The sequence below is a fragment of the Rhamphochromis longiceps genome, linkage group LG23, assembly GCF_057381845.1.
Source record: "Rhamphochromis longiceps isolate RC_006_pf linkage group LG23, R_longiceps_female_GT1.1, whole genome shotgun sequence".
NCBI lineage: Eukaryota > Metazoa > Chordata > Actinopteri > Cichliformes > Cichlidae > Rhamphochromis > Rhamphochromis longiceps.
This window is the reverse complement of record NC_140578.1, coordinates 20704985-20717907: the sequence shown is the minus strand read 5'-3', so window position 1 is coordinate 20717907 and position 12923 is coordinate 20704985. Positions and strand designations below refer to the sequence as shown.

Here is a 12923-nt window from a genome sequence, read left to right as displayed (position 1 = left end):
AGAAGGACTTGACAGGCTCAGAAAAGTCAAAAATAGTGAGATATCTTGCAGAGGGATGCAGCAGTGTCAAAATTGCAAAGCTTCTGAAGCGTGATCATCGACCAATCAAGCGTTTCATTCAAAATAGTCAACAGGGTCGCAAGAAGCGTGTGGAAAAACCAAGGCGCAAAATAACTGCCCATGACCTGAGAAAAGTCAAGCGTGCAGCTGCCAAGATGCCACTTGCCACCAGTTTGGCCATATTTCAGAGCTGCAACATCACTGGAGTGCCCAAAAGCACAAGGTGTGCAATACTCAGAGACATGGCCAAGGTAAGAAAGGCTGAAAGACGACCACCACTGAACAAGACACACAAGCTGAAACGTCAAGACTGGGCCAAGAAATATCTCAAGACTGGTTTTTCTAAGGTTTTATGGACTGATGAAATGAGAGTGAGTCTTGATGGGCCCGTGGCTGGATTGGTAAAGGGCAGAGAGCTCCAGTCCGACTCAGACGCCAGCAAGGTGGAGGTGGAGTACTGGTTTGGGCTGGTATCATCAAAGATGAGCTTGTGGGGCCTTTTCGGGTGGAGGATGGAGTCAAGCTCAACTCCCAGTCCTACTGCCAGTTTCTGGAAGACACCTTCTTCAAGCAGTGGTACAGGAAGAAGTCTGCATCCTTCAAGAAAAACATGATTTTCATGCAGGACAATGCTCCATCACACGCGTCCAAGTACTCCACAGCGTGGCTGGCAAGAAAGGGTATAAAAGAAGAAAAACTAATGACATGGCCACCTTGTTCACCTGATCTGAACCCCATTGAGAACCTGTGGTCCATCATCAAACGTGAGATTTACAAGGAGTGAAAACAGTACACCTCTCTGAACAGTGTCTGGGAGGCTGTGGTTGCTGCTGCACGCAATGTTGATGGTGAACAGATCAAAACACTGACAGAATCCATGGATGGCAGGCTTTTGAGTGTCCTTGCAAAGAAAGGTGGCTATATTGGTCACTGATTTGTTTTTGTTTTGTTTTTGAATGTCAGAAATGTATATTTGTGAATGTGGAGATGTTATATTGGTGTCACTGGTAAAAAATTCTCACAATTCAGATGTTCTCTACAGAAAAGGGCAGAGCAGGCTGTACCTGCTGTGGAAACTCAGGTTTTTTGGAGTGGAGGGCCCACTCCTTAAGACCTTCTATGACTCTCTGGTGGCCTCAGCCATCTTTTACGGTGTGGTCTGCTGGCGCGGCAGCATCTCCGCCGGGGACAGGAAGAGACTGAACAGGCTGATCCGGAGGGCCAGCTCTGTTCTAGGATGCCCTCTGGACCCAGTGGAGGTGGTGAGTGACAGGAGAACGGTGGCTAAGCTGTCATCCCTGATGGACAACATCTCCCACCCCATGCAGGAGACTGACAGCACTGAGCAGCTCCTTCAGTGGCTGCGGCACCCACGATGTGGGACGGAGAGATTTCGCAGGTCTTTCTTCCAACTGCTGTCAGACTCCACAATATGGTCTCAGCAGATGACCACAAACATGCAGACAGACACACACATCCCATACACAATTGTAACTGCCTCACTGATGTGCAATATTACCAAGTGCAATTTTTCCTACTATAACAAAGCATTTCATTCTGTTTTGTACAGTATTTGTTCTTTTTTGTATAGTACTTTATTGTATTGTATATAGTATTTTATTCTTGTTGTATTGTATGTTTTTCTATTTTATCTTATCCTATTCTCTTACCTTTATTCTTTTTCTATTCTCTTATCTTGTCTTGAGGTGAGAGAGCCAGTTAGCTTCTGTATTTTCAATGTTCGGCCACTAGATGGCACCCTGACGTCATTTTTTGATCACCACAACAATCTGAAGCGAAAAAGAAAAAAAAACCATCATCTTCATTCTAACTGGAGTCTCACGTGTTGAAAATAAAAGTGGGCAAAGGCTCAGAAATCAGCTTTAAACATCCGTTTGCTCTTAAAGTGAAAGAAAAGAAAGCAGCAACCATCTACCTCATGATATTAAAGATTTTCTGGTGATTGATTTCTGGTTTCAGGATAAAAATCGTGTTTGTTTTGTGTTGAAAGCAAATAGACATATTGTGACTGCCCAGGCATTTATTTAAAGTGCTGCCTTTAGTCACCACGTTTCTGTCCTCAAATCTTTAGCAGGTTAAAATTATAAACAATTTTGGTGATTTTCAGTCACTTTATGATCTGACTGAGCCTCGCTCAGACCTTTTAAACTCATAAGAGTCACATGCACTTAGTGCAGGCTTCTTATTTTCCCCCTTTTTTACATCTGACTGATGCATTTAGAAACAGCAGAGAACACCAGCCTCTTTGAAGAACAGTGAAGTGGACATTAATGAAGATTATTTCTCTGTAAATTCTTCAAATCATGAAATCAGAAGATGGCTCTTAAAATCCAGTGCAAATTAATTAGATATTCCTTTTAATTAAGGAAAATAAGCAATAAAATTATTTTTAAAGAATTTGTGTATTTCAATATTTTTGCTTCATTTGAGCAAAGACTACATGAAATCAGAGGATGATTCCTAATACAGAAAAGATATTCCGTTTTCAGAAGAAGGAAAAATCAGGAATAAATGTGGTTTAAATAACATTACATTTATCACATTTATTTAACTGAATTTGAACAAATAAGTTTTGTTTACATTTGTTAAAGATGCTTAAACCCAGATCTTTTCCCCCCTTGTCCTGACTGTTTGTTGCCTTCAGACTCTCTAGGTTGTCATTTTTACTGAGGTTATAGTTCAGAATTAAACCAACATCTCTGTAAACTTTGGTATCAGTCTTAAATTTTTGATGGTGCTTTTGATCGAGGTTATAACATAACTGGGGGCTCGTCCGGGTTGTTTTGGACTCTCCTGGTGAGAAGTTTATTTGAGGTTCATTTGATCTCCACTGAAGCAGTTGTTTGTGTTTTTTGTGTTGTTGTTTTAGTTTATTGTGTTTGGCTATCTTGGGTGGAGGTAAACTTCAGAGTTTCACAATAAACTACAGCTCACAAGTTCAGTTTTTAAGCCTGGTACACCACTGAGGGCTGGGTAAGTGAAGTTAGTTTAATTGTTTTTAGGTGTCTTAGGTTGAGATTTGCTCAAAGTTAAACCACTGATACTGAATTTTGTTGGAAATTCTGAGAGTGGTTTGAGATCATTTGATAGTTATGGTCTTGTGGTTTCATCAGGGAGACGTTCAGCCGAACTAAAGTGGGCTTTAGTTACAGCTTTGTAGTGAGGTGGGTGTTTTTGTACCACAATCTTTAGTGTTTAGGAGAGGTTGGCGACTCCTGATGCTGCTCCTGGTCCACTTGCTGCCTGGGTGATGGCAGTAACTGTGCTTTGTGTGCGCTGAGTCACACTTGTGAAGATCATTGAATGGGCATGGTTCCACATTTTGTGGTTGGCTACTAGGACATTTGCGTCACTGAATTTTGTTGATATGGTGACTTGTTGCGGTACAGGACAATGGGTGACCACTGTTACTATTGTATGAGCCTCATGTATGTTTAGTGAAGTTTGAGACTCTTGGTTTTGCTGTGTGCCCCTCAGACATGCTCAAGCATGACCTGCTTCGGAGTCTTAGGCTTCTTTCCAGGGTTACAACATGTTGTCCCTGTTGCTCTTTCAGGTGCAGAAGAACCGTATGACTCAAGAGTGGCTTTTCCGTCATTTCTTTAGGACCCATTTCTTTATGCTCCTCTCCAACACCTACTTTACACTTGACAAAGTGTGGATCTCGTCATGTGGTCTTTTATCTTTTGCTAAGGCAGTTAAATCCTTCAAAATCAAACCAACGTTTCTTCACCTTATGTTGGGGCGTTTAAGCTGGGACGTAACACTTCTTCTGAAAATAAATAAAAGCAGGTTTAAAAGTCTCTGCTTTTAACATTTTTCGTCTTAAATGACCAAAATAAATCCAAGTTAAAGCTTAAAGTGAGGGGGTTTTTTTGTCTTTGAAGTCACAAAGAGTTGTTACAATCGTAAAACATGTTTAGATGTGTTACGATTTCAACATGTTTAGCACCGCATGAATGAAGGAATTTAGGTAAAATACGATCGTGATGAGATTTTTTACCTTTAAAGTAAACGTGTGACACCTGACAGGTGAAATCCAGCTGTCAGACCTGTTTCCTGTCGGCTCGCTGTAACAACTCAAAATCGTGGCTCGGTCTAAAAGCTGGGTACTTTGACAGCAGCGTGTCTCTAGTTTGCGTTTTGTAAAAGTGAAAGTACTTTTTGCCACCGTGGGATTGATCCTTGTTTCCTTCTTTGTGGTGTTTTTGGTTGAAGATTCATCTTAATTTAAAACTCTTTTACCTTAACTCTTAAATAACCAACAAAATGAACTTGTTGTGATGTGCAATGAGGTGAAGACAATAGCTGACAGAAGAGTTTGGATCTCTGCTCTTATCACACGCCGACTAAAGCTGCACAACAACAATGAAGGCCGAACTCGTCCAACCTGAAACTCTCCTCCTCCTCCTCCTCCTCCTCCTCCTCCTCCTCCTCCTCCTCCTCCTCCTCATCATCATCATTAGTCACTCTGCTCCCTGACCACTTTTGTTTTCTTTGGGGTTTATTTAACATTTGTCTTGTTGTTTCTGCTCATTTCGTGCAGCTCAGGTTGCAGATTCTGCTCCACCAGGCTTCATAAACACATCAGGAAACTTTTCAGATTATGTTAAGAAGCTTCCTCATTCAGGCTGCATACATCAAACATCGCCAAAAAAACAGAAAACCCTCAGTTTATCCTGTCGTATGCACTCTTATCATTATAAAGGGTTAATAACATGTATCTGACAGGTTAATTTGACAGCTCAAAGCCACAAAACATTTAAATCTGGGTTAAGAAGGTGAAAAGTAACGAAAACCTTGATATTATCCACAGATTTGAATTAAATGAATTACTTAATTTAAGTCATTTTAAATGTAAAGAAAAAAGTTGCATAATAGAAAAAAAAAAGAATCCCTGTTTCAATAGCTCTGTCATATGTCATGCAGATTTTTTTAAAGCAATCAGAAACATCTCTGAGTCACTTACAGGGTTAGATTAGATAGAAAGATAAGATCTAGGCAATGTTTTGGGTTAAATCTGAGCAAAAGTCATCCTTTTCTTTTTTGTTTTTCTTTGTGCTTTGTCATCATTTCTTTTTTTCCTCATGTCTTGTCTTTAAATTAAGTTAAACACAAGATAAGAACAGAAATTTTAAAGAGCATCAAACAGCCTGAGCTATAAGAGAGAGAGGTGAAATAAATCAGAGCTGTGACTGACAGGCGTCCTCGCACATGCATCGGTTTTTAATCACTTCCTTCCCCTCTGTGTGACTGAGTTTCACAGTAGCGTGTTTTTGGCTGCGGCTCAGATATGAGACACATTAAAGCGCAAAGATCCAGAAAACAAAGACACAATAGAAGCTTTGTGTGAGTCAGCGCCAGGACGAGCCGGCAGAGCTGCTTTCTGCTTTAAAACGCTGAGACTGGAGTCTGAGCTGCAGATACAGAGAAAGTCTAAACATGTAATCAATACAGATACAATTGCAGAATCTGGGCAGCTCAAAAGATTTCAAACACCGTGTGATGTAAATCCCTGTGAAATGTGACTTGGGAAGAGAATCTAATAATGAAAAGATGAAAAGATGGAATGAAAGAATGAAAAAAAAATGCTGAAACCAGAGAAGGGAGGAGTTTGGAGTTGATAAGAGAGCTAAAACATTTTGCTGAACATGCTGTTTATATCTTAAATATGACCCGGTATGTTCGTTAGGGATATCCTCTCTGTCTATGACAATTTAAAAATAGATAAATGAATGAAATGGTTCCTCTAAAGGTTTCTAGTTACTGGGGTAGGTTCCTAAAATCAAAACATACCAAGTTCCTCTAAAGGTTTCTAGTTCCTAGCAAAAGGTCCTACAGTCCTAACATACTGTTTTCATCTAATGGTTCCTAGTTCCAGGGGTAGGTTTCTACAATCAAAACAAACCAAGTTTTGAACTTCAGAAAAAGGTACTACAGTCCAAACATACTGAGTTCCTCGAAAGGCTCCTAATTGCTGGGGTAGGTTCATATAATCAAAACAATCCAAGCTGTTTCAAAGGTTTCCAGTTTATAGGAAAAGTTCCTGCACTTTCTTTAAGGTTCTCTGATGCCTAGGAACTATTCCAACAGTCAGAACATATCAAGTTCATCTACAGGTAACGTGGTCCTGCAGTCAAAATACATCTTTATATCAGTTCCCACTGAGTCATAATAAACATGGTGCTTGCTGTACTCAGAGGAAACAACTCTGAAAGAGGTTCTACAGGTGAGGTCCGTGTAAAGATGCAGCCCACCCCAAAATTGACTGATAACTCCTAAGTAGAGGGTAGCCAGTAATCTAGTATAGGCTTATTCAGGTTTGAGGGCTTGTTGGATTAATCAGTTAAATGACAGACAAATTAATGGCAACCGTTTCAATGCCTCATTACAAACTCAAGCTTCTTAAAGGTGAATATTGGCTGGATTTCTAAAAGTGCCAGCTTCAGGAAACAATTGTTGAACTTTTAAAGCCCCAGCTAACATTTCTGCTGCCTCAAGCCAGCCTGAGATAAAACCAGAGCCTGACCTAATTGTCTGTGGCACTATATAGTGAGCTCACATCCATAATCCTCTTACAGTAATTCACCTACTGCTGAGCCGACACCACAGAGGCAGAGCTGCGCGGGACGGACGGTCCTCACTCCCACAGATGGTTTTCCAGCGGACTTTTTGACTGTTTCTGGACATCCAGGACCAGATCCCGAGGTCAGGCAGAGATGTTAGGCGGAGATGTGGTGGCCGTGTGGGAGGTGGCGTTGAGCGACGGCGTTTATAGGATCGAGTTCGCTCATGGCACCACCACTGGAAAAAGGATTGTTTTTGTCAATGGAAAGGTGAGGTCCTGCTTCTTTCTGGGAGAGCATAGAGGGGGGTTCCCAGTGTGTTTTGGCCCCTGACCAAATTTTTCCCCTAGGTTGTAAGCCAGTTTGTGCATTTTGTCACCTCATGGTGATTGATTTGAGAACTACCAGCTTAATCTAAAATCATTTTAAAGCCCATGCTGATTTTAAATGTAAAAAATAATATGTTTTAAACAAGTATTTAATACAGTTATTTAATGAAGCTGGAAATACTACAGTTTAAAATACTTTAAAATGATTTAACATTTGACTAAACTGGCTACAAAAGATACTGAAAGTACCAGTTATTATAGATTAACAGTTGTCAGTAGTATATACGTCACGTGGTTAACTGTAACTGGACCAAACAAAGGTCAAAATCTTCTTTTAACACATAGCCATCAAACATGCAACCTGTGGGGACTGAACTGGTTCTATACGTGATCCAGTCCGCCCCTCTGAACAGCTGTGAAAAGTGTGAAAATTTCAGTAAATCATTAATATCTTTGGTTTATCGATAAAATTTATTGCTATTCCAGCAGGGGGCAGGCGGGAAAATTGGTCACATCATTCACATTGTTGTGCCTCCAAAGGTGCATAAAAAGCAGCGAGATCTGAATCTTCCAAATCCTGATGTTATCGCGTCATTTGAAGAAGTGAGGCATGAGTTTAATCTACAGAGAAAGCTTTTTCAACAGCACATCAGCATAATTTAATTAGTATTTCAAATGCTTGTTAAAATAATGACTCCAAAGAATTGTTTAAGGCCTCCAGCTGATAAGCCAATCTTATCTGAATCAGTACTTTTAGTACTTTAAGCACATTTCATGCTGATGCATGTAGTACTTGTTTTTTGTGTCACTGTGGTAATACCCTTAATACTTCAGTGAATCCATACTTCCATGATCATTTTGTCTGTATTAACCTGTTCAAAAAAAGTGAGTGTATGAAAGCAGTGCAGCAGGTGTTTATTGAAAGCAGCCATGTCTCCTTAACAGGAAGTCATCAGAAAAGACTGGATGTTCAAGCTGGTTGGAAAGGAAACCTTCATGGTGGGAGGTGCGAACACCAAAGCCACCATCAACATCGAGGCCGTGAGCGGTTTTGCATACGAGTACTCGCTGAACATCGCTGGGAAAAGTCTGCAGAAGTTCATCGACAACAGAGCCAAGACCACCAAGACCTGGCTGCTCAAAGTGGGCGAAGAGGACTACAGGGTCGTCCTCGGTGAGCTCACCTTCTCAGGTTTTTACCTGTAGCTGCAAGCTGTAGTCCGGTGTTTGCAGGAGGAAATGTAGGTGAGGACGGGCAGTCTAATCTGCTCAGGGTGAGGTCAGTGTAGCTATATTTGGAAAGGAAGCAACCAGCATCAACCTAGTTAGACTACCAAAACGTAACGGTGGATTAAAGAAGACCTCGAACAGAAACAGAGAACCTGATGGTAACTTAGGTCCAACAAACATGGAAATGAGATGGATTGCATTCAAAGGGAAATACGTTAAACTAAATGATACAGAAAAGTACAATAAATTATTAAACACACAAAAACTGACCAAAGAAAAATAGAAAATGAACCCCAAAATGACCAAAGGAATGATCAAAATCAACCATTTATGATTTAAAATTACTAAAATCGAACACAAATGGAAATGCATCATGAGCAGAAGGACACCAAAAAAGATGCCAGTCTGTCAGAAATGATGCAGAACAACCCAAACTAAATGTCAAATACCTAAAACAGCTGTGAAAATGAGACACAAAAGGATCAACATAGTACAGCACAAACTGACCTTGAGAAGACACAATGAAATAAAGTGCAATCCAAAATGGCTAAAATGAAACTTGTGGAAAATGACCACAAGCAGCAGAAGGTTTAAAAAAAGAAAAAAGAAAAAAGCAAAACTATCAAAATTACACAAGAACATTTGATTAAAACAAAACTGAAATGCAAAAAGACTCAAGAGGCCCAAAATCTCCAAGATTAGATGTCAAATTACCACCAAAACACCAAAAATAGCGAAAAATTACCAAATTTAAAGGAAAATGACCAAACTGCTGAGAAACACTGCTGGGACCACAGTTTCTGCAGGAATCATGGGGAGCCTTTTACATATCTGTGCCAGCTGCTTCGTAACCTGATCTCAGACATTGATCAGCTGTGTGTTATTTCAAAGAGGAAGACCAGCCACTGGTGTTGCTTAAACAAACTAACCATCTATGTTTGTTCTTTCTCACAGAAAAGGACACCATGGATGTTTGGTGCAACGGGCAGAAGATGGAAACCACGGTGAGCGCCACTGGTGAATACTCTGAGACACACTATCCTGAAAATAAACGTAACATATGATGTAACTGCTGGTTTCAATAAAGGAGTGGGAAACTGTGCTGTCAGGTTTGAGGCTACAAAGAAAACCAGGGAGGGAACATTAGTATACATGGCAGGGGTAACTTAGTGATCTGTGAGGGCCCCACTAATGCTGAACAATATCTACATGTGTAGGAGCAATACCTGCTGCCAGATGCATGTGCTTCAGTTGAAACAGGTGTATATTTGTGGACGCCATGATGAGTTGGTTAGCAGTGTGGCTAAAAGAAGAAGTGAACGTGTTCCTGTATCAACTTCTCAGAAACATTAAATCGAAAAAGAGCGGGTGCTTTTCAAAATAAAATGCATTTTAAAGAGATTTGTGATCCTGTAGAAGTTTATGAGAAAACAGCCCTCGGTTCCCTTTACTTATGACCCCAGCAAATACTTTCCTGAAGCTGTTTGGAGGTGATGTTATCGCTCACTCACCATCACAGCTCATTAGCCAATGAGAGCACTATTTATTTAATTTTCAAAGTAGGAGACCAGGGGCCCGTTCTTCGTACCTCGCTAAGTAAGTTAGCCGGATTTGACTGTTGACGATTTCGCGTGATCCTGGATCGTTCGGTTCTTCGAAGCCCATCCGGGACTTGCTGTCATAGCAACAGAGCCGTAAGCGTAAACCTGCTCGGGAGCAGGTTTACTTTATGTAAACAGGATTAGATCGCGGCCACTCAGGTATTTCCGCTTCATGTATACGAAAGCAACAGCGATATTTTACCACTGTTGTACCATAAATAAATAACATCAATGTAACTAAAGATAATGCAGCACTTGATCCTTTTATTGATGTCACACAGATACATACAGGTCATTTCCTAAAAAAGGGAAATGTACTATTAACATTCTATTACATGTATGTGATTATTACAGATGTAATTCATATTTCAGAGTAGTAATTGTAAATTACTTCGTGTAATCAAGATGAGAGACCACGGCTATAAAAGCGAAGGTGGATTTGGGAAGCCTGTCGCAGCCATGTCCTGTCCGTTTACGCGAGCCACCCATTGCGGAAGGTGCAAGATTGATAAGGAGAGTCCTCAGAATTCAGCGTATATTGCGGGACAGACAGGATCCTTTAGCTCAGCGCGACAGTGTGCTCATAGAGAGATATCGATTTTCCCGTGAGGATATTATTCACTTAACCAACTTGTTGACGAGGGGGTGCAGGACCACCACCTGTCTTTTTTTGCGCTGCCCTTTTCTTGGTTGCTGTTATAAACAAACAAACAGATTATTTCAGGGTCTCTGTCCAAGAGACGAAAAGCAATATAAGTGATCAATATTACCATTCTGTAGAATATTCTTATATTTCACTTTTACTTGTTCCCATGTTCTAGTGGGTCCTGTTGTGGCTCTAATGTGAAAGGGGATATAATATAACATAATGTAATATAATATAATGTAATATAATATTGGATAATATGGTGTGATATGATAAATCTACCCTACCACCTACTGGTGTTGGCCAGAGGGGCCGATGGCGCAATATGGCAGCCTGGCTTCTGTCAGTCTGTCCCAGGGCAGCTGTGACAGCTACCAGTGTGTGAATGTGAGAGTGACTGAATAGTGGCATTGTAAAACGCTTTGGGTGCCTTGAAGAGCGCTATATAGATCCACTCCATTATTATTGTTATTATTAAATTACTTACGAGTTTAATTTGTCAGCAACTTTCTGCCAGCCCTCTCTCCTTGCTTTTGCAGCCTTTGCAGTGTTCCCTTGCGTTTTAATTAGACTCTGAAACTCCTAAAATCCCTCACTCAAGAGTTCTTGCTCTGCTGCCGAAGAATACCGAGCGCGCTCCTTCGACATTTTCGCCGACCAATCAAAGGGTTGCCGATCAATGTTTCTACTATCGATGCGTAGCCCCTGTTGGGCCACCCAGTGATCTCACATTACTTCATCCAGCTATACTAATCGTCAACAACAGGTGTGTTCGGGGAACCGGAATAGCGAGCTCAGAGTTAGCGCGATGATTTGATCTTGGATGTGTCATTTGATCTTGGATGTAGTAAGCGACGTACGAAGAACGGGCCCCAGAAAAGCAATAAAGTTATTGTTTTTCTTTATGTTGTTGTGATAATCTTCTGATTTTTCAAAATAAAACTCCTAGCGCGTTTTTAAAGCTATGAATGCTGACAAAATAAAAGCCTCCATTGTTTCTCATGCCCTGTCCTCAGGGAGAGTTTGTAGACGACGGCACAGAGACGCACTTCATGGTCGGCGGGCACGAGTGCTGCATCAAGGCAGCGAGCGGCGGACAGAAGAAGAGCGGCATTGTGCACTATTTACTGCTGGATGGCGAGAGAGTGACAGCGTCCACGCAATAGAGCTCCTCTTTCAGACGCTCTTTGAGGTGCTTGAATGCAGCGGCACAGGATGGAGACCTTCTCCTGACAAACTTAGAAGCAGATCTGTTCCTGGAGATGTGAAGAATAAACTCTGGCATGCGCAGCTCGAGCTTCATGGAGGGGTACTGGTGACACTTTTATTTTGAAGGAGTGGCTCTTGTTGCGCAGCCTCCACGCATCAACTACCTTCCTCAATGCGTGAAGCACGCGGCAGCTGAGTAATAGAAAACCGGAACAAATAAGGTTCGAAGTTCAAAATAAAAGTGTAACAAAAAAGGTTTGTCTTTTTTATTATTATTATTATTGTCTAAAGGTAATCGGTAATATCAAACTCAGTGCACTAAAGACTAAGGAAACTTCAACTGAAGGAAATGCAAATAATAATTTTAATGTCTCAGTTTGATGTCGGTGATGGGCAGAAATTTTAACCATTTTTAAATATTTCACTTTGTGTAATGAGTTTTCTTTATGAGCTATAAATTTTTTTGTAAATAAGCAAAACAAAAACAAAAAAACAATGTTTCAAATATGCCGGTTTATCTCTTTAATTTGTCCTACAGTTGAGATTTGGACTGACATAACTTTAATGTTTTGGTAATTTTTTTTCTTGTTTTCTGATAAAAGAATGAATGTATTTGTTGGGAAAGCAGCTGTTAGACTCACAGACAATAAGAGGGGTCATAAAGCAACAGCTCTGTAATCGTTATTTTTGTTTTTTTTTTTCCTTTTGGTGAGAAACAATAAACCTTCAATAAACACATGTGACTGAGCTGAAATCCCTGTAAATGAAATGTGAATAGATTCTGCAAACTTTGTAAAAGTTTGGGAAACCCTGGTTTGTATAACATGTGATTGAACTGTTAAAGCATGTTTGAAAGCTGGGGAAGTCCTGAAGGTGTTTCAGAATCATCAAGTCTGATGTAAGGAGGACAACCACCCCAAATCAAAGATGGCAGTTGTTGCCCTCCCTCCAAACAGCCAACCAAAGTCACCAAACTTTTGAAACAGATTTTGTGACTGTTCAAGTCAAAGTTACAGCTCCATGTGCAATGATACAAAGAGGACTACCCAAATAACTGCCTGCAGATATTCCCCAGATGTCAGCTGACTGGTAAGACTCACTTATAGAATAGCCTTTTCTACAAGAAGTAATATTAGATCCAATATGTGACTACAAAATGTCAGTTATATCTATATGGCACATTTAATTACATGTAAACTCAATGTGCTTACCATAAAAGATAAAATTGACGACTGACAATTTTAACAGAAGATTTTCTAAA

General features: G+C 40.5%; 1 protein-coding gene across 1 annotated transcript; it reads left to right on the top strand.

The window, feature by feature from the left end:
* The first annotated feature begins 6742 nt into the window (after window positions 1-6742).
* LOC146641823 (fas apoptotic inhibitory molecule 1-like) lies at window positions 6743-12400 on the top strand. The gene is made up of 4 exons (XM_085398510.1): window positions 6743-6917; window positions 7922-8150; window positions 9161-9210; window positions 11470-12400. Exons 1-4 carry the CDS (start codon window positions 6801-6803, stop codon window positions 11617-11619), a joined length of 546 nt encoding a protein of 181 aa, XP_085254636.1. The 5' UTR covers window positions 6743-6800; the 3' UTR covers window positions 11620-12400.
* The last annotated feature ends 523 nt before the right edge of the window (window positions 12401-12923 follow it).

Bases quoted from the DNA above. Each gene is read 5' to 3' on its own strand.
- LOC146641823 (XM_085398510.1), top strand. From the start codon at position 6,801: ATGTTAGGCGGAGATGTGGTGGCCGTGTGGGAGGTGGCGTTGAGCGAC. The intron at 6,918-7,921 runs GTGAGGTCCTGC...TCTCCTTAACAG, and splicing joins TTGTTTTTGTCAATGGAAAG to GAAGTCATCAGAAAAGACTG. The intron at 8,151-9,160 runs GTGAGCTCACCT...TCTTTCTCACAG, and splicing joins GGACTACAGGGTCGTCCTCG to AAAAGGACACCATGGATGTT.